This window comes from Mugil cephalus, chromosome 21 (genome assembly GCF_022458985.1).
Source record: "Mugil cephalus isolate CIBA_MC_2020 chromosome 21, CIBA_Mcephalus_1.1, whole genome shotgun sequence".
Lineage (NCBI taxonomy): Eukaryota > Metazoa > Chordata > Actinopteri > Mugiliformes > Mugilidae > Mugil > Mugil cephalus.
Window position 1 is genome coordinate 2213054 of NC_061790.1, and position 22159 is coordinate 2235212.

The 22159-nt window shown below is 39.4% G+C and overlaps 1 protein-coding gene across 7 annotated transcripts in view; it reads left to right on the forward strand.

The window, feature by feature from the left end:
- Nucleotides 1-22159, forward strand: part of myt1la (myelin transcription factor 1-like, a) — a 76258-nt gene that overhangs the window by 44531 nt on the left and 9568 nt on the right. For 4 of the 7 annotated variants that reach the window (XM_047573113.1, XM_047573116.1, XM_047573115.1 and 1 more), the window contains exons 11-19: nucleotides 3087-3177; nucleotides 6463-6573; nucleotides 7484-7704; nucleotides 11060-11361; nucleotides 13318-13542; nucleotides 20005-20129; nucleotides 21429-21497; nucleotides 21730-21792; nucleotides 21876-21959. In XM_047573113.1, coding sequence (XP_047429069.1) covers nucleotides 3087-3177; nucleotides 6463-6573; nucleotides 7484-7704; nucleotides 11060-11361; nucleotides 13318-13542; nucleotides 20005-20129; nucleotides 21429-21497; nucleotides 21730-21792; nucleotides 21876-21959 — 1291 coding nt within the window. Of the gene's footprint in view, nucleotides 1-3086; nucleotides 3178-6462; nucleotides 6574-7483; nucleotides 7705-11059; nucleotides 11362-13317; nucleotides 13543-19977; nucleotides 20130-21428; nucleotides 21498-21729; nucleotides 21793-21875; nucleotides 21960-22159 lie in introns of all 7 variants that reach the window. The other 3 variants (XM_047573110.1, XM_047573112.1, XM_047573114.1) reach the window with 1 other exon arrangement.

Consider the following 22159-nt stretch of genomic DNA (forward strand, 5'->3'; position numbering starts at 1 on the left):
GGCCACTTGATGAATTGCAGTTTTTTGCACTGCCGCATGGACTTCATCGCTTAAACCTGGAGGGTTAGGTTAGGGGGTTAGGGTTATGGTTATTGTTAGGGGGTTAGGGTTGCCTGATTAGGATGCAGGCTGGTCATTCTGGAACAGCAGCGTATTTGAAATGCATTCTGGGATCGAGTACAGTCCAGATCCCTGGACGTGTTTTTGACCAAGTCAAGTCTAAAGTTCACAGTCCAATTAGAGGCCAACCGTGGGCTTCAATGAGCCACAAGACGAGAGGAACTCTTTACATGTGGAACAATGTAAATAAGTCGGGATAACAGGATTTGCGTAACAGTTCTTAAGCTCCACCCACCGATGTTTTACTCAAGTCAATGACATTATTTCTGCCTCAGAAATGTGAGTAGCTCTGAGACCATGAGTCTAATTGAAAAATTACACCACAACTCATTATCTAATCTCAAAACTCGACATGTAACATCATCCTTTAACATAAACCCTCCAGTCAAGTGAATTTATTTAAGTCTGAGGCAAATCTTTGTCTCTTGACTGGAGAAGATTTAAACAATGGCCTCAAATGACTTGTTATGTTGATTGTGTGGAACTGAAAGTGAACTTGTCTCTTTGGGAATGTTGGCTGTCCACCACCATCATGCATCTGTCCTGCATGAGTCTACATTCGTGTTTTGTCGCACTGGAAGTGTTCAGAAACACTCGCTTTGACTTTGAATGACGAGATGAGCTGAGGACTTACCGTTGGATTTGATTTGTTTTTTATTGTCAGCGCAGGAGCAAAGTTCAGGGTAGACTTCGAGTGCTGCAAAACATCGTCAGTGTTTTGCGTTCCAAAGGCTACTGAACTTTAAAAATACACTTAGAGTGATTTCATGGTGAAGAACGAGCCAACAGAAACGAGTGAGCAGCAATGAATCATCTGCTTCTGTTCCTCAAAAAGCTTTCAAAGTCGGTCATTACATTGACTGTCGTAGCAGAAAGTTCCTGTTTGCTTTAGTTTTTGTGTCCTCCTTTAGTTTTATTTTCTTTCTCCTCATCACACCAGCCTGATCTGTCTCGTTTTGGTGTCTGTGTTGCTAACGTGAACAGCATGAGGAATACGTTTGATCGACCTGCATGGGAACACCTACGACCATCCGAACCTGCTTTAATCACGCTCACTGTCCTCAAAGGTAAAAAAAAAAAGAATAATAATTATACTTTAGATTAGATTGATTTCCGTCGGTGCCCTGTGGGGCGATGGCTGCTGTTGCACCTGCAAAACAGGTGCACTATGAATAGATATTTGCTTTCCCTTGGCCTCATAGTTTTGTAGAACTGTTGCATTTAGGGCAACTACTAAATATCTCCACTAGTTTAGACGATTGTTTGTGGTTTCAGAAAACACAGGCAACTTTTCCTTTCAACGAAAGTGGGAATGATTTTCAAAAATTTTAAATGATTCTGACAAATCATAGTTTTGTTTTGCCAAGCTGAACAACCTAGAGAGGCACAAAACTAATGTCATTACACAGAAAATGCATTATTATGCAGAGTCCGTGTGTTTTTTGGGTTTGGTTTGGTTTTAAACTCTAAAACACTGACAACCCTTAGTTTTTGATGAAAGTGAGAATGATTTTGACGTATTTAAAAATATTTTACAGATTATGGTATATTTTGAAAATCTACAGAGGTAAAAAAAACATTATTATGCAGGGTCTGTGTACTTTTTGGTGTCTCAAATTTGGTTTTAAACTCTAAAATAAAAAACAAGAGTTTAGTAAATTTACCTTTCCTTCTTTAATATATGAAAGCTGATTCAGACAGAGAACTAAAGGAGAGACAATACGGGTGGAAATAAGTATCGATATGGCAAAATATCACGAATTCTTCCGATACAATATCTATTTTAAAAGAAAAAGGAAAAATCATATTTTGGGCCGATGCTGAACAACTTCTACACCTCCAACAACACCGTTTCTTTACAAGTGCAATAAATTAGAGATTGATCATTTGGACTGATGTTGTTTTTGTGACTCAATTTGTCAAATTAACATGAATTATCACCGATGTCATCTGATGTACGTATATACAATGTGTATTTCTCAGTGAACTATATGGAATATTGCAGTATATCACAATAATCTATTGTATCGTGACTCAAGTATCGTGATACGTATCGTATCGTGAAGTCCTTGTCAGTACCCACCCCCTAAAGAGACGAGTGGTCATTTGATTCATATAAAATAGACGTTTGTGTGGGTGAAGAAGTTGTTTCAGTCATTTAAATTTTTTTTTTTTTGTCGGTTTTTAAAACTGAGCACAGACATGACTCTGAAACAACGTTTTTAGAGTTTTCTAGTTTTTACACCCCTACATGTGTTCTATGTTAAACTCGGCCTATTTATAAATATACATTATTATTATCATTTTGCATTCAATATTAAACAATCTAAATAATACAAACTGACAAATATCATGTCAAAATAATATTATGGTGGACTCTCATTAATACATTTTTAAAAATTATTTTATTGTCTAAAACCAAACCTGAAATACCTAAAAGTATACGGACATGTACATTATCCTATTAGAGACAAATCAAAAGTTAAAGCTTCTCAATAATTCGACCTTTTGGTAAAGAAATGATGAAAATGATGAACCCAACCAGTCCTTCCTCTTCCATCTGCAGAGTCGTCGGTAGATATCAACAGTGCATGACAAACGTCTGCATCCAGCACCCTCTCATCTCATGAAATTTCATGAGATGACCGCAGTGATCAAAAGGCAAATGAGCAGAGTTATGATGAGCTACTTGCTCCTGCAGCAGGCAGACGGATGGAGGGTTGGTGGAAATCAAAGAGGCAACATATTTACCTCCAGATTTTTTATTTTTTTATTTATTTATTTTTTGCGAAACCATCCTCTGCTCAGGAAGGAGCGCTTCTTTGGCTTGTCGCCGTGTTCACGCTCGCTCTGTGAACGTCGTGTGATCTGTGCATGCGTTTGACCGCCGAGCCGAAGGCCCGATAACTCTCCTGTCTGCTCCTAACCCCTCGCTGTCTTTCTCGTCCTTCTCCTGTCTGTCAAAGTCCTTGCCATGTATGAGAATGTTTTAAAGTGCCCTACTCCCGGCTGCTCTGGACGGGGTCATGTCAATAGCAACAGGAACTCGCATCGCAGGTGAGTGAGGGGCCCTCGAGCCCCGCTGCTGTCAGCTGATCCGCCCCTGTTAGTTTAAAGGAGGAGGTTTCTGATCAGGCTAACGAAGTTTAGCTTCTAGGAGAGACCACAGCTTTAACCTTCTTCTTCTTCTTCTTCTGTGATAAAATCTGAGGACGTTATGGGTGGTTGCTCAGTTTTACATGAAGCCTGTTGTTGGTGTTTTTCCTCCCCATCACAGCGGTTTGCAGACGTTTTTGAACAGGGATCATAGTTCAGTCCATAAACAACCGGATTTATCCTTTCGTTTTAGTGCAAAGACATTTATTATGAACATGTTTACATCCAATAAACTAGCCTTTTTTTTTCATAAAACATTTTATGAAAAATCGGAAATTGCTGTCAACTGTCTCATTCTGGGTGTTTGTCTCCTCTGTAACCAGTAAACAAATTAGGAATAGCAGTGAAAACATGCAGTCTAATAATTTTTATAATTTAATCAAATTCTTCCCCATTTTTTTGTTTTTTTTGTTTGTTTGTTTTTGTTTGTATCGAGTGAGAGTAAAAAAATAAAACTTATGGAACAAAAAACATCAGTCAAAAGAACGTGCTGCAAAACTATTTTAAGAACAAACAATGTTTAAAGAAAAATATGTTAAATTTCTGGTGTTTTTTTTCATTTCTATTTGTTTTTTTTTGTTTTCTTTTTTAAAACCTCCTGAGACCTAAGGTTTTTATATGCTGTGCATTTTTAATTTCAGTAGTTTAGTTCAGTAGAACTATAAAAATGTCTTTGGACAGGAAGTCCTTTTTGGAAAAAAATATGTCCTCATATGTGGACGTGGGGATTATTTCACTCATTATAATAAAACAAATAAAGCCACCAACATGTAGCAAAATATAAAACTGTTCATTTTAATACAAAAGCAAAATTGGGAAAAATGAAATCCCAACGTCCTCACGCGTGTACTTGTGAATTTATTAAATTTTTATGTCATATCAAACTAGAAAAGTTAATAAACATAAATAAACAAGTGCATTGACCCTTTGCTACCAGGACAGGGCAGATAAAAGTGTCTCACTGTGAGGACAACAGGTCTAAATGAAGCTGTAACAAACATTAAACACAAGGTTAAAATTAAAATACAAGGTGAATTAAGTGAATTAGTGTCTTTGTGTTATGTCGCTACTTTAACCAAAACACAGCAGCCCCTAGTGGACAAATCAGGAATAACAGTTGCTTTCGTTGAAGAAAAATTGCTGTTAATTTGTTGCATGACTGGACTCACAGTTTTGGTCCAGATCCGTACATATTTGACACCACTGAAGAAGAAGAAGCTTCGTCTGACAACAGGAGAAAAATTAGGCAGAAAAAAACCTGCCTGTTTTTTCTCCCTCCGCTACAAATGTGTGAAATCGCTGGAACATTTTCAGGTTCAGTTGCTCGTGTGAAAGGGACAGATTCTTAATTTTTTTTCGCTGTGTTTGAGCTGAAGGTTTGTCTGCGTCGCATCAGCTGAGAGGACAATCACCCACAGAGACAGAGACAGACTTAGGACTTAGGAATGTGTGAAAAGTGTTCACGTTTTCCACAGACACTGGTTCACACACACACACACACACACACACACAGTCAGACAAATTATCTCACAGACTCCACACACTCTCTCAGACTGTGTGTCTGCAGGGTGTGTTATGTAGCACAGCTCCACCGGGAGAGCAAACAAAGCAGGAGCCTGCTAGCTAGCTAGCTAGCTGGCTAGCTTAGCCACCGTTAGCTACCAGCCTGCACAGCCTTCATATCTGGCAGTCGCCATGGAAACGCCTTCGCGGCAGCCTCAGCAGCAGGAAGCGGCGTGCCGATCTATCACACACACACACACACACACACACACACACACACACCATCCTTTAAAATTAGAGTGTGTGTGTGTGTGTGTGTGTGTCCAAATGATGTTTAAAGCAATTAGGAAGTTTTGTAAACAGCTTCAACCAATCAGCTTCCACTTTACAGGAGGATCTTATGGTCGTTGGTGTCGTTTCCTGTTTCATAAATGAATGTTTCTAATCCAGCGTTTAGTCGATTTCTTCCCGGGAGTTTAACACACACACACACACACACACACACAAACACACACAGACACACACACACACACACACACACACACACACACACACACACTAAAGGTGTCGCCTGTTAACACTTGTCTTTGTGAGTCGCTGTGAAGTGACAGTTTTGTTAAGTGAAAATGAAGAAGACAGAAGATAACAGGAGAAAAAAAAAAACAGCCTTCACGGGTTCTCACCTCCAGGTGTCAGTCAACAGCCGTTCGGTAGTTGGTTCAATTAGTTGTTTAATTGGTTTTATTACTGAGCAGGCGGTAAACTAGACCAGTTAGATACTCTGCACCAGTCATATCAGCCTGTAAACCAGTCACATAGCCATTAAACTAGTCAGACCATCAGCCAGTAAACAGTCAGTAAACCAGCCGGTCTGTAACGTAGACAGATATCAGCCTGTAAACCAGGAACTGACCATTAGCACCAGTCAGCTCTTCAACATCAGCCCGTAAACAGTCAGTAAACCTGTCAAATAAACAGCAAAACCATCAACAGACCCATTAGCACCAGTCACACCACCAGGCAGTAAACAGTCAGTAAACCAATAAACCCCAGTCTGAGCAGACAGCAGCCAGACAGTCTATGTACCGGTCAAATATCAGCCAGTAAACCAGTCAAACCATCAGGCAGTGGACAAGTAAACTGGACATCAACACCAGTCAGACTCTTCACCATCAGCCAATGAACAGTCAGTAAATCTATAAACCAGTCAAACAATCAGGCAGTAAATTAGTCACTCATAGCATGCATCAGCCTGTAGGAAAGTTAAACCAGCCAGTAAACCAGTCAAACTATTAGCTAGAAAACATTCAGTAAATAAATCAACCCCAGGCTGTAAAACAGCAATAAGCCAGATTATAAAGAGGTCAAACAAGTAAACCAGCAATTTAAACCAGTCAGCCAAACTAGTCAAGCCACTAGAGTCACTAGCAAACAGTCAGAAAACCAGTCAGACGTTAAGTTCGTCAAACAATCGTCATAGCTCATTTTTAAATCCATAACTGGTTCTGAAGTTTTGCTACTGAAGATTCAACTTCTCTTTACTGAGATCCAGGTTTTTAACCCGGTCATGTGCTCTCTCTGTCTCTCTGTCTCTCTGTCTCTGTCTCTGTCTCTGTCTCTGTCTCTGTCTCTGTCTCTGTCTCCGTCTCTGTCTCCGTCTCTGTCTCTGTCCTCCTCCGTCAGTCTGTCCGGATGTCCCATCGCTGCTGCAGAGAAGATGGCGAAGGTCCACGAGAAGAGTCACACGACCGAAACTGGCAGCAAGACCAATCAGACGTCAGATCGCGTCCTCAGGTACCGCCCACTCTGACATCACTTCGCTTTGATGTACTGTGTACTGTACTCAAATTGGTTGAGTGGGGAGGCAGAATGGTGCACTTTTGAAATCTTATCTTCTTCAGTGGTGTTGTTGGATTTAGAAGCCAAATTGTGCGATGGAATCCTCACACTTGCATATTAAGTACATTTTTATGAACTGTGGACTCTGCAGTGCAGTAAAACTTTCAAAATGTTGCACAAGAGAATATGCCCTGGGAAATGTTATTTAGAAGAATTTTGACACTTTTAATCCAGGATGCAAAATAGTGAAAGGAAGTCATCAGAACTTTTTCTCTGGAAAACTAATCTGAAAGGAACTTATCTGTGCAACTGTTCAGGTTTTCATGAAGTGAAAGATGAAGTGAGAGGTTTCTTAAAGTAGGGATCCCAAATACCTTGTTAATTAACCAGCACAGAAAATGTCCCATTCTTACTGTTGTGGTTGTGCAGCTTAAACTTTTGCTTGATTGCCCCTGTGAATTAAATCAAGGATGCAAAATTGTGCAGCAACTCTTGCAACTTTAATGGACAGGGGAAGAGCTCAACCAAGTAACAAAGCTGACAGCTTTTCAAAAAGAAAAAATTGAAAACTGTTACTGTGGGTGTCTCCTTCATTCTGACACTAGGGTTTGATCACTTTTACACATGTTCCCTATGGGATGCCAAATGGTACAAACAGTATCCTCTGTTACTGATTACCCTCTGAACAATGTGATGTACGTATTCCTCTAATTGATAACAGGGTTGCAAATGCAAAATATTCCAGAACACATTGTCCGTGTTTGTTGTTTCAAGAAGCAAACAGTATAAATTCAGTTTGTGCTTTACAGTCAGGGATGCTGAATGGTGCACATAATAATTCCGGTGCCTTTGTTTGCAATTTCAGGCCGATGTGTTTCGTCAAGCAGCTGGAGATTCCTCAGTACGGCTACAAGAACAACGTCCCCACCAGCACGCCGCGGTCCAACTTGGCGAAGGAGCTGGAGAAATACTCCAAGACCAGCTACGATTACGGCGGCTACGACGGCCAACATGGCGGCTACGGAAAGAGAGGCCCGACGAGCAAGTCCCACCACGGCCGAGACACTTCGCCGAAGGGATACGATGGTAAGAGCAGAGTTTATATTTGGCGTTTGGTTTGGTTTGGTTTTACATTTTTGTTTCCTTTGTTGTTGGTGAATAAAATACAACGAGATTAGCAAAGAGTAACAAGAACACGCAGCGCCTGAAATTGAATTATTTTGCTGGGTTTTATCCCATTTTTGTTCCAGATTATCCACCCCAGGCAAACATTTATTGAAAATTCACGTTTCCATTCCAAATTCTTCTCGCAGGTAAATTAAAAATCAGCACAAACAGCAAAGACAGAGGCGGAATTACTGTCAATCTTTTGTCTCGTTGAAGGAACGAAAACCACCAAGCCGATCTCACCGTGAGGGATTTGTGTTCGCTTTTTCCTTTTCGGGGGAGAACGTTTTGTACTTGATGATAAAAGCATTGTAGCGCACACACACACACACACACACACACACACACACACACACACACACACACACACACAGGCATGCATAACATGCTCAGTACTTCATGTGTTCTCTTTGTTATGGCTCTGAAAAACACTGGTGTTTTCCGCCTCTCCATATGGCTGGAGTGAAAAGCAGAGCAGAGTTATGGAAATGCCAAGCAAAGAGCCTGCCTCCTCTGAGCAGAGGATGGAGGGAGGGATGGAGGGAGGGAGGGAGGGAGGAGGTGCAGATGGAGGGATTGTGAAACAGGAGAGAGATAATGGAGGCGAGCCCTGTTTCTTTGGCTGGGAGCCATTAGTGAGACGATGCAGGCGGGGGGGAGGAGGGAGAGGGGGGGGAGGTTAGACGAGGTGTCTGAGCTCCCCCTCCGTCACGACTCCCTCCCTCCCTCCCTCCCTCTCTCCCTCCCTCCCTCCATCCATCCTCTATCATCCCTCCCTCCATCAGCATCACTCCAGCCTGCTGAGCCGCGATTCAGCATCACACCAGCGCACCACTGCCATGTCATTCTCTCGCTTCTCTCTTCATCTGTTTGTCTGGTGTTCGTTTCGTGAGGCCGAAGTTCGTCTTTAACTCAAATTCCATAAGAAAACCACCCACTGAGTTAATCTGTCTTTAAATACTTTAAGACATTAGCTGCGTTTCTTTTCCACCTAAAAATGTGCAAAACCGAAATATCTCAATAAAAAACTGGTAACGGAATCACCTCTGAAATATCTACAGCTAAAACACTTTGACTCTCTCATGAGGTTGTTTTTCAGATGTATCGATATAAAACTTTATCGCACAAGTGCAATGGAAACACTTGTTTGGCATTTCCCTGGAGATGATGCAGAAGGTCATATGACCAGCTCATTTGAAGAGAATTTAATAGAATATCATGAGACCAGAGTTTACGAGAGTTACAGCTCGTAAAACACCTTTTAACACGTACATTTGTTGAAATTTAAGAAATATCGCTTTTATTTTGTAAAAAAAACTGTAATGGAAACGCAGATATTATCTGTTGGTCTCAAAAATTCCCAATAGTCCACAAATCTATCTAGTTTCAACATGTAGTCTGACTTTGATAAAAAATAAAAAATAAAAAAAAGGCCGTTGTTGTGAGCTAATGCTCTCGTATTTATTTCTCCTTCAAGAACATTTTTTTGTTGCAGTTGCTCCATAAAGTGGTTGTTGCAAGACAAATAACAATATAACAATTTATTGGAAAATGTAAGGGAGTGATGTTGAGGAACAAATAAAATACAAAAAAAAAAAAGAATAAAGTAAATGCTAGTGGTGAAGTGATGAAGTAATTGCACAAGAATCAGTGTTGGACATGAGATATTCAGAAGCATTATATAGTGAAGATTTTTTAAAAAAAATGTACCAGTGGATTATTGCACCTGGATTACTGTGATACATAAAGTATTTACATCCAGCTGAGGATGGTTACATTTAATTAGAACAGAGTATTAAAGGTTAAGAATTCCTTTTCTACCTGTTGTTACTCTTGTGAAGAGTTTTACCAACTGTAACAAGGTGGAAGCGCTTCATTTTTCTGGGTTTTCATCTTTGGATTAATGCACATTTGGTGCATTAGTGAGTATTCGCTAAACTCAGTTTATTATATAGTCAGGAACTGATCAGATCAAAGCCTAAAGCAGATCAGTTCAGCTCAAACTTTCTTCCTACCACTGTTGCCTTAGTGCTGCTCTGGGGGTTTTAAAGCATCTTGAGATGTTTTGTGTTGTTTCTGATGCTATAAAAATAAAATTCAATTGAAATTAAGTTGATGTGTCCATTTGGCAATGAGCGTTTTCTGATGAAATGAAATCGCTGGGGCGATGGATGGACACTTATCTCAGTGTTTAACTTTTTGCAGATTATTGCTTCACTCGACACAATCGTGTATTTTGGTAAATATCAGTAAAAAGGGCTAAGCTAATCTCTTGGGTTGAAAGTCACATGGTTGTGTGGTGGCTGCATGGAGGGGGTTACTCCAGGTCACTGTTCAGCCTTCTTGAGGTGTCGCATACTAGTAAGCTGGTGTCTTCTTGTTGGGTGCTAGTTGCTAGCCTGCTGTTAGCCTGGACTGGGCTTCTTAAAGTGTTTTGAATGGGATCTTGGCACAAGCTGTCGTAACATCTAATCCTGTTTAATGATGAATGGATGGATTCTGGATATAAAATGACCAGATCAGATGTGATGTGTGTGTTTACATGCACCAAAACATCAATGTATAGAACTTGCTTTGACATGTACATGAGGTTTATGGTTATAATTCAAAATCTAACCTTTTATCTTTTATTTCTGACATTTAGTTTGGCTTAGTTTCATGTTTTGCTTTGTAGCGGTTGGTGAATAAGCTGCTATAAGAATGTGAAAGAGTAAAAAGGTAAATGCAACATAATTATTTAGCTGTTTGTTTTATCACAGTTTTTTCACTGGGGTGTTGACTCCTGTTTATTGACAACACTGAATATCTATAGTCTTAGAAGACGACCAAGATGTCCCCATCGTCTCTGTCCTCATGGATTCCAGCTTTGGTTCTTCTTTGTTTTTCTATCTCCATGTTTCTGTCCCTCCTGAAAACTCCTCAAATGATATTTACCCCACGTGGCGTCAGAGAGAATGGATTTATTCCAAAAAATATCCTAATATTTTCCTATAGCTACAAATATCAATATAAAATGTGATTCTCAGTTTCAGGTCTGGTCTGTCTGGACCATAAAAGTAGCAGGTTGTTTGTATTTTTTATTAAATTAAATCCCATTAAATTCTCCAGCCTGTAGTTTCCACTCGTCTCCTCATCACTTAGACCATTTCATGCATGTTTTTACATTCAACAGAATGTCTTTGTAATTTTAGATCCCCTGTAGGAATCCATCTGCTGCACAGTCTGGCCAAACGCCAGCATCAGTCTAACAAATCAAGCTTGTGCCTCCGTGCAGCTAAGCGCTACTGTAAGACGTCCAGCCCGGCCAGCAGTACGACTAGCAGCTACGCTCCCAGCAGCAGCAGCCTGAGCTGTGGAGGAGGAGGAGGAGGAGGAGGCGGCGGCGGCGGAGGAGGAGGAGGAGGAGGAGGCGGAGGAGGAAGCAGCGCCAGCAGCACCTGCAGCAAGAGCAGCTTTGACTACACTCACGACATGGAGGCGGCCCACATGGCGGCCACGGCCATCCTCAACCTGTCGACGAGGTGCCGGGAGCTCCCGCACGCTCTGGGAGGGAAACCCCAGGACCTGCTGACACAGGTAATATGAGGAGGTGCACGTCTGCCGTCTTACAAACACATTCATGCTCAGTGGTGCGAAGAAAAGGTATCAGTCTAAGGAAAGTCTCAAACAGCAATAGGGAAGAAAAAAAACATTAGAATAACAACAACCAAAGGAAACACACAAAATTAAACTAAAGTAACATATACGTGGACAAAGATAACATTTAAAATACAGCTACAGAACCATAATAGCTTGTAATTGCAGTGACAAACCGATTGATGAAAAGCATATGAGAGCAGAATTTAATGCAGTTTGAAGTCGGGACACATTTCACATCATTAGACAGGGAAATGTTATCCAAGTGGACCCTGCAGAGGGCAGCGTGAGTCCAGTTTTGAGGCGATATCTTTAATTCATGCTATTTTATTCAGGTGAGAGGCTGCGTGCCTGGTATTAACATAAAGTTTAATTATTTACTTTTTTTTTTTGTTTTTGGTTTTTTTTTTTACTTAATTTGAAGAATGTATTTGCACATAGTCTAGGCTTTAAAAATAAATCAGACTGTCATCTGCGTAGTTGCGATAAACACTCTGACTGTCCAGTATTGAATGTTCAATAACAGTGGTCCGAGAATCAAACCTTGGGGGACTCCACTTGTCATGGATTTACCACTTGGAGTTATGGCAAATTCATCAAAAATAAAGTGTGATGATCTAAATCCAATGTAGCTTTGCTTTTCGTCTTTGTTGCCATGGAATGAAGCTAAGCATAAATCTTTAAAGGAAGTTTCTTTCTTTTGGTCGAAGGAAGTTAATTGTTTCCAGGTATTTACTCATTCTACTTTTCAACAAAGAGAACAGTTTGTGAAAATATATTAGAGTGTCATCTGTGTAAAGGTGGTAAACGGTGTTAATGTCCTGTATGATCTGACCAATTACCGTCCAACCAACAACCAACAGTCCAAGAATCAAACCTTGGGGGGCACCATGTGTCCCCACAATGGTCTGCTTAGATTTGTAGTGATCTTCCTAAGACTGTTATGAGAGATACAATAGACATCAAATAAAATACTTGGCAGTCATATAAAAAAATAAAAATAAAATAAAATGATGAAAAAATTATGACACCCAATTTTCATCGTTCATGATGGCCTATATAAATACAAGCTTGCACTTGATTACATGGATCTCTGAACAAGATGTAGCTCGGAAGTTTGAGATTCAAATTGAAAAGCAGGCAGATTTGATCTTAATACTTGACAGTCTTAACCCTTTATGGGGCAAGGAACCATATATGGTAAATTCTTGATTTTCTCCATGAAAATGAAAAAAATCTGAAAAATTTCACAAAAGTAAAACAGTCTTCAGTTGTTCTACGATAACAATCTACAGTTGAAATTTAGAATATAAATGAGTGCCCTATAAAAGGTTAACTTCTGATCATTCCAGCCTTTTTGCAAAACACAGCTTTTTTTCACTAACAGACTCATCCTTCCTAAATAAACTTATATTTGTCCATTAATGGGAATTAGTTGCACCAGTTTCTGGTTCCTACAGAAACAAGTCGAGCACGTTTCTGATTGGTTTTATCCACAGAGTTTCCTATTTAAACCTCTCATCATCCCAGTTTGGAGCTCATTCGTGGTCTTGTTCTCTTTTGAAAGACAAGACTCTGAAGTTTCTATCACAAAAATCAGAATCACTCTAAGTAGTTTTGTTGTGGAGGAATCAAAGTTGAAACACAGATAAAGATTAAGAAGAAGTTGTTGGGTTTGGCTGATTTATTTCTTTATTTCTTTGAACAAATGTGTTGGTTTAATGACTTTTATCAATGAAACCAGAGCTCTGATTGGTTCAAAAAACTGCTGCTGTCCCATAAACAACCCAACACAAGGTTAAATGGTTAAAACATTCTGGTGATGACACATTAGTAGAACCTCTACTTTGCTGTTGTTCATCAAACCAACAGTTTCTGGATGTGTCTGATCACCAGAGTCCGGTTGGAGATCTGGACGACGGCGGCGTGGTGGACGTGGCCGGTCAGCCCGGCGGCCCCGAGGGCAGCGGGACGGTGTTGACCCCCCTGCAGCCGATGTCGCCCCAGCGCCAGGCTCTGCTCAGCAGCCGCTGCTACCAGCTTAGCGACACCGACTGCTGGGACCTGCCCGTGGACTACACCAAGATCAAACGGCTGGGAGACGACTCGGACCACAAAGAGGTAACGGGAAGGCCTGCGTCACTTTTAACTCAAATTCTTCTGCAGTGAAGGGCCGACCTTTGTCCTGTGCATCTAGCTCTGTAAAGACATCTATGGTGTGAACACATTATAAAGGTCTGTAAATGCAATATTCATATATTATGAAATTTGCTTTTGCACAGTATCAAGCGAAGAGAAAAGGCCTCCAAACTTCATATAGTTTGAATACTTTGTGTTTACAGGAATTATAGATAATCATGAAAAGACATTTTACAGACGATTGAATCGCAAACTTCACCGGCTTTGTGAAGTAGCACGACCTGGCAAGAGACCAGACGTCTGGGTTATAGAAAATAATGTCACCTCAAAGGCAGCGCAGCAAGGCCACGAGGATCTTCATCATAAAAAAACAAACAACAAAAAAAACATGACTTCTTGCAAACCAAGATGTGGTTTTACGGCTTCAAGTGGCAGCACTTTAATCCATGGGTTTATATTTCCTATGTTTCCTGTTAATAAATCAGTACTAATTATTTCGCTGCTGATTTACTCCTTTTTAATTGGAATTTCCGATTAAAATTATATAAAGACCTATTTATAATTTTTTCCTTGTTATACCCCTTTTTTGAAACGTCTTTTTTTCCCATTTCAGATTCAGATTCATACTTTATTGTCCCCAGGGGGAAATCTGCTTTTCAAATATCATTTATAAGTATCACAAATGGTAACATGAGATATGACGACGGGAAAAAAAATAAAAAATCTTCACGTTGGGCTGAGCTAAAAAGTTAGACGCTAGGAATAAGTGGTGTTAATTAATGGAAAGTGCACCAACAGAACAATGTCTGTTTTGCCTATAATTAGCGGCAGCTCACATTCGTCGTTCCTCCCGAGGTAATTATTAGATAATTATTAGGAATTTACTGACTCACCACAGATTGTTTGGTGCTGCGGGTTATTTCATGGGGCTCATGTTTAAAGGAGATCAGACTAGAGGAAGTGAGTTTGGACCAGGGTCTGTAGCCAGACTCTGGTTTACCTCCATTTAGAATTTATTATGAGGTGTGTTTCTACTAATGCAGGTAAAATATATATATATATACATATAAGTTTGTTATGTGAACACATTATAATGAGTTGATAACTTAATTTAACAGGTTGGTCTAAATGAAAATAATAAGAGTCTTTTCTGACTTAGATAAATAAGTTATTGTACAAAAAAATAAAGTAACAATTTGTATGAACATTTCAAAGTAGAATGAAATGAAAAGAAATAAGGTTACTCTAAAAAGTGTATTAGTGTAGAAGCTGAAGTTATGATGTCTCACTCAGTTTTCTAGTTTAGTCATGGCAGTGAACTTTACTTCTGTGGAATTACACTTTGTTTATTAACCTACTTGTCTTCTTCAAGTCAAAGTGTTTGAATTCAGTTTCTTTGGGTTTTTTAGGTGCGTCTGACATTTTTCCAGATTTTTTCAGAAAGACATTTTGGTCTTTTTTCGTAAATAAATCAATTTATTTAGTTCAAAGGCATTTCTTAGATTAATATACTAAACACACTTCACACCCACAAAAACTGCTCCTTTGGGCCACAAAGTTTAGCACTGATGCCTCCCAGCGAGAAGGTCCAGGTTTAAGTCTGAAACTGTACTATTAGAGCATTAAGCAACAGTTTTTTACAAATAGTTGAGTTGAAACATTAAAAACTTCTAAGTGGACGTTCCTTAAATTTAAATTGTAACGTAAACTGATTTCAAAGCACTCAGATTATCAACAGTATGTGACTCAAATCAATTGTGATAATTTAACTTGCAAACTTAAGCTGAAAAAATTTACTTTAATTTGATTAAGATGGTCCAACAAGTTTTTTCAGTATAAGAGAATAACTAGAAGGACTAAAGCGCTGTGTAAAATGTTTAGGACTCATCTGTTTACTCTTTGATTGAGTCTGTTCAAATGTTGAGAGAAGCTGTAAATGTCGTGAGGACGATGGTTTTGATAAAAGCTGAATTATTCTCAGAGCAGAGCTCTAAACGTTGCTGCAGAACCTCACGGCTACGATTAAGGGCTTTAACCACTTGATTTCAGACGTATTTGTGCAGACTGTCCCCTGATCATGCAAAGTGACGATAATTGGAGGCATGAAATTGAGAGATTTCATGAAGGCAGAGTTTATATTACGGGTGCATGCACAGATTAAGAGATGATCAGGTTTTATCTACTGTGTGAAGCGACGCCTGTTCTCTGGTGCAGAGCAGGAAAAAAAAAAGTTGCAGACTGCTTGTGCTCTGCGAGAGCGTAACGCCGCTATCGTTTCTGCATCACTTTACATACGGAAGAGGAATTCTTTTCCGAGTTGGGAAGAGTTCAGGATGATGTGCACGAACAGCGTCACCAAACCAAGAGCGTTGGGGCGACACAGAAAAAAATAAAGCTAAATAAACTGATGAATAATAAGTCAAGAGGAAATAGTGTCACTGTGTCAAGAAGACGACACGTTGATGAAGTGAACTTCAACAGGAGCTTCTGGCTTCATGACCTGATTAATCATGTGAGCAGAAAATAACGTTTTACATCTTAAAAATAGTTCATTTATGTTCAAATATGCAAAGAATCGTCCTCAGATTCCTCCTCGAGATTAACTCAGCAACTACAGGGTTTATTAGAGTCACTTTTTGTCATATACACAGTATATACACCGATCAGGCATAACATTATGACCACCTTGTGGTGCCTCATCAGAGAATTAATTACATGTTTCACCTGTGCAGGTTGACACTTGGTTCCCAGACACTCAACACGTTTACATGCAGGTGAAATAAAACTAATTATTGCCTTAGTCCGACTTTAACTGGACAACTCAAGTGCATGTAAACAGGTTACTTGACTAAAATCGCAGTTCTCCTAATCTGATTAAGCTAATAAGATTGGAATTTGATTGTCTCTATCATGTATACGTCTTAATCAGACTTTAACTGGACAACGCGTGTGCTCTTGCTGCACAACCGCTGCACTGACGTATGACCCCGCAACAAAAACATCCAAGAAATCAGGTCGCAGTAGAAGAAGAAGGTAAAGAGAGTCGGTAGAAGAACCCTCTGAGGAATAGCGCCATCTATCTGCATCAGAAGAAAAAAAAAGCTGAACTATTATTATTATTATGACGTAATAGATCAACCGGAAAGGGGGCGTTTAACATGATATTAACCTGCTGAGAAGACACATATCGCCACCTCATTCAGAAAGTTTCAAGCATCGCTCCATTAAGCTGCATGTAAAAACACTGTGTGTTTTGCTGGATGTGCAGAAGCCAGTGTTTACAGACGCCTCTCAGGTTCTTAGTTTCCATGAAACCTTTGTCACCTCCAGTAGCAATTAGCATCAAAGTAATTATATGATGATTTAAATTGGAGAAGGAAAAGACTCTGGACGACATTCTTGTGACAGCTTTCTGGTGCTCGTTTGCAACAAATTCAAACTGCACATGGAAGCTCCCAAATCAATGTGATGAGACTCAGTTCCTGGTTTAGCTTCTATAAATCCAGGATTTTGTCTCAGTCTGATCTTCACAGCACATGTTTGTATTGAAATGTATGACGACGAGCTCAGAAAAAGGCGACACAACCATCTCTAAAGAGTGTGGAAGCCAGTCAGACAGACTGAAGAGGTTTGTTCCCCTCCACAGGAGAGGTCCGAGCCTCATTCTGAAACCCTCTGAACCGTCCGCGTCCTGTAATCCTCAATCTTTCAGCACAAAAATAAGTTTGACGAATGTGTTTTATTCTTAAATTTGTCAGGGTTTTTCTTTTAAGTCCAAACGTTCACTTTACAGTTTGATAAATAACCCCTCTTCAAAGGTTTGGATGCAGGGGGCAGGAGGAGGAGGAGGGGGTGGTGAAGGCTCTCCTGCAGACTCGTTGCGCCCCCGTGTGGACAGAAGCCGCACTGCGTCGCTCAGACTCCGTCCTCGCTTCAGGAGCTCAGCGCCGCGCATTAAAACACCGAGTTACAGCACTAATACATAAGTAAAACACGGTAGATCATCTGCGCGCCTTAAATCCGCACAGATCTGATAGCACACAGGGCAATCCATGCGGCAAATTGCTACATTTGCCTCGTTGGAGTCGGAGCGGTGAAGTGAAAGGTTTTAATCAGGAGAGTAATTGCGTTTGTTAATGAAGCACGACGCTGCGGAGGAGGCCGGAGGAGATGGAGATTTTTTTTTCTTTTCTCCAGACGGTCCTGAGCGATTTGTGCTCCCGACTGAGGAGGTGTGATGCGCGGACTGCAGAGCAGACTGCAGTGCTGCTCTTTGTTCAGAAAGTGGAGCTGCTGCAGGAGGAGTTTCGACATTTCACCGGGTTTGATGCAGGGAGGAGGAGGAGGAGGAGGAGGAAGAAGGAGGAAGGAGGAACGGCAAATAATGAAAATGAGAAAACTTTTTCGCACAGACTAGTAAACAGAGGATGGGCAAATATTTATTATGTGGAAATGAGCTGGAAACCAATATGCACGGGATTTTCATTAACTTATAGCTGCAGAATAAAAACGCTGCAAAACTTTTAATTGCAGAAGCTGTTTATATGAGAAGAAGAAGAAGAAGAACTCCACAATAATACACATGCATATTTAAACTCAACTCTCCACTAAACTCAGCCATATAATCAAAATACATAAAATTATCAAGGTCAATTCCTATTCTCTATAAAACAAAGCGGAAAATATTCCATCTGTTATAAACTTCACTGATAATGTCACACATGACAGACTGTGTCGAGGCTTCGGGAACTGTTTATAAATCAAACCCATAATTAACCCTTTGACTTCCACACTAAGAAATACAATTAAATTTCATTCATTTTTAATCTATATTTATAGTGTGCACAGCAAACTGAGTATTTTAACATATCATTATTAAAATGTTCAGTATAAATACTGACGCTGTATGTGATGTATATATTCAGGCTTTGATGCTACATCTCAAAAAGTAGATATTTAGATAATAGATATGTGAATCTTGCAAACTGAATGACCAGCAATGATTAGAAAACAGGTACAAAATGAGAAATTAAGCATTTTATTGTCTCCTACTACAAAAAAAAGATGCCAGTTAAAGGGTTAACCTCCTGAGACCTGAGCTTTTATTTGCATTTTTAATTTCTCCTACATATTTGGGATCAATAGGAACTAAGAGCTATAAAAAAAAAGCATCATCTATGAACAGGAAGTGGAAAAAATTATGTCCTTATATGTGGACATGAGGATTATTTCACTGTATATTATAATAAAGTCACCAATATGTAACAGGATATAAAACTGAACATGGCTGAGCAAAGACAGAATTACAAAACATGAATTCCCAACGTCCTCAAACGAGTATTTGCTAATTATTGAAGTTCGAGCTCGTTGCTGTTGATGGTTAAATCTGATGAAGTTTTTACGTTTTTGCTCTTTTGTTACGTGATCGTCTGCAGAATGAATCCACTGAAATGACCGCTATCATGTTTTTACACCAACCAGCATCTAGTTACGAGGATAAAAATTTAAATGAAGCAGAAGAAGAAGCTGCCACAATAAAACTCAACGTCCCCATATGAGGACGCAGGGTCTCAGGAGGTTAAACTACAAAAAGAGCTGCATGAATAATAAATAAAGTGGGTTGTTTAGAACCAAACTGATTATTTACTGACCGTGACACAGTAAAATCCTTGGATATAATTAAAAATATTATAAATCATTTTTTGCGCGAGGAATAAAAACCTCCCTGATGGTGTTCAAAATATTTTCAAATTAAGAGCAGGAAGACTTAGTTTAACAAATGTAAAATACGGATGTGTTTCAGATTTCAGTGTGAAATTATGGCAAATCTGAAGTTATGTTTATTCTATATGAATTTTCAAAAAAGTCCTGAAATGGAAGATGATTGAAGATTATAAGGAAAACAAAAGAGATGGAGTTTGAAGAGACTTAACTTGGATGTTGTAGCAATTGATTTGGTGTGTTTGTTTTTTATTTAAATAATTTATTTAACTTTTGTATTTTTCTGTAGAAATTGATTATGTAGGATAAGCATATATACTATAATAATAGTGGTCAATAGTCAATGGTTGAGATGTTATGATGTGTATCAAAAGAAAAGAAAAGGAAAATATATCAGTAATAATTGTAGCTACAATCTAAGAAAAATAGGTTCTTCACAAGTGCTTTGGAGATCCTTTTTATGTCTAAGAACCTTTTCTTGCTGTATCAGGTTCTCTGTGGAACTGAATTTCAAAATAAGAAAAATCTCCATGTTGGAGCCTCAGTTCTTTGAAGAACCATAAATGTTTTAATCAGTGCGAAGAACCACTTTTGGTTCCAGTTTGCAGTGAATGGTTTGGAAAGTATTTTTGTAAGTTTCCTGAGACCTGTTGTAGACCTGCTCCCTGACCCTGAGCCTGTAGTGACGTGTTGTAGTCGTCTTATTTCTCGTCCTTGCACCAGAGCGACGAGCTGGATCCGTTCCAGGAGCTGCTGGATGAGCAGCGCTACCCGGCCGAGGTCACCATGCCCAGCCCCAAACACCACAAGTACCCGCCCTGCAAGGAGAGCAAGAAGGAGCTCATCACGTAAGGCTCAGCTCCACCTTCAGCTCCAACCTGGTCCTGGTTGACGTTACTTCACAAGGAAATAGATTCACAGCTTTTAAAAGAGACAAACTGCACAGGAGTCACCTCAGAGATCTGGACACGAGAGAAACGAGCTTTGAGTTCAGGTAGAAGAAGGTGGGAATGTGAAAGTCATTTTAAGGCTCTTCAGGGTTATTTTCCACCTTTACATCATAGTTGTTTCTATTAACTTGCATTAAATAGGTAAATATTAGGGATGTAATGATACTCTCAACTCACAATTCAATACAATTTCCAATATATTTTATTTATTTATTTATGAATAAGCTGCAGACAAATTATGACTGATGAATCATTTTTCAGAGAAAAACAAAGCACATTTCTGAGCTAGGATTTAACTCCAATACACAAACTATGCAATGAAAGAATATTTAAAAAACATCTATATCTTGATATATAAAAGTTACAAATGATATTTTCTGTGTAACAGATAAAAGAGAATTCATTTTTTATTTCTCCTTTTCTTAAAAGTGCAACTGAAATTATATTTTAGTTTGACAACAAAAAAATAAAAAAAATAAAAACTGGATCTTTAAAACAAGTCTCACATTAAAAATAACTAAATGAATAATACAAATAATTAAACAAACTAAGGCTCGCACGTGTTACTAGTTTGGTCATTTACATGATCAGCTGATCTCGTCAAGTCTCAGTATCTGGGGATGACGCCATCTGCTGTTCAAAAAAGGGGCGGGCATTGACCTTCGTCCAATAGAAATGTTGTAGTTGATGAGAGGAAACCACCAACATCTCAGAACTGCAGCGACAGGATCAGATTCCTCCAACAGATCAGCAGTTACCAGAAACATTCAGTTACTAGGAGCTCACAGCAGATACTGGAAACAAGGACTCGCTTAGTTTTACACCTCACAGATATAAACAAACGATTCATCAAACAAATAATAGAAAAAAAAGAAAATTAGTAGGTGAAGATAAATAAGTAAGATTTATTAATAATATAGATTTAAAGAGGAAAATAAATAAATAAAATAAGCTAAAAAGAGGAGGTGAAAGAGAAAGATTAATGATATAAATAACAGATAAATAAATAAAGAATTCATATATATTTGAGATAGTCTGCTAGGTCTGTTTTGCAGACTAATAAAACTCCTTCATGAAGTTGAACATTTGCTTTTTGCCAGTTATTTTTTTTTTAGCCGGGGACCAGTGGTGGCATCAGTATCATGTATGTAGCGTTATTTCAGGCGTTGTGGTAACTCTGAGTCTCTTCTCCTGCAGGTTGTCGAGCTGCCAGCTGGCAGACAAGAACATCCGCGGGATGATGACGACCAACTCACAAGAACTCAAGTGAGTCCACGAATGAAGTTATTATAACTCTGTCCCCTCTGTCCTGAGTCTCTGTCCTCGAGTTCCTCTGCGTCTGAGGACCATCATCCCTCTCATCCCTCCCACCCCTCTCATCCCTTCATCCGTTTCCACCAATAAACTTCCTCTCATCAGCTAATTCATGATCTTTGTCAGTGTGAACCAACAATCTACCAAACAGTTTCCATTCTGTGTCCTACTCTTTGTCCCTCAGGTGTCCAACCCCCGGCTGTGACGGATCTGGACACATCACCGGAAACTACGCCTCCCACAGGAGGTACAGTTTATTACATGAACTCCCAACAAACACGTCCAAAACTTCCCTGCAGACAGTTTTAAAAAGTTTTCCTTTCGCTGCAGTCTGTCCGGGTGTCCACGGGCCAAGAAGAGCGGCATCAAAATCCTCCACAGCAAAGAGGACAAGGACGACCAGGAGCCAATCAAGTAAGAGTTACAGCACTGTTAATGTCAGAGTGTTTATGGACCTGTTTAACCCTCAGGCCTCCTTTTCATTTACCACCTGTTGTAACCTTAGTGGACAAAAACGTCCAAAATCTGCTATAAAAACTAAACTGATTAATATTTTTTAAAAACCTTTTCTGTACAAATCTCTTAAACCACTTCAGTACTTTACAATACTGCTA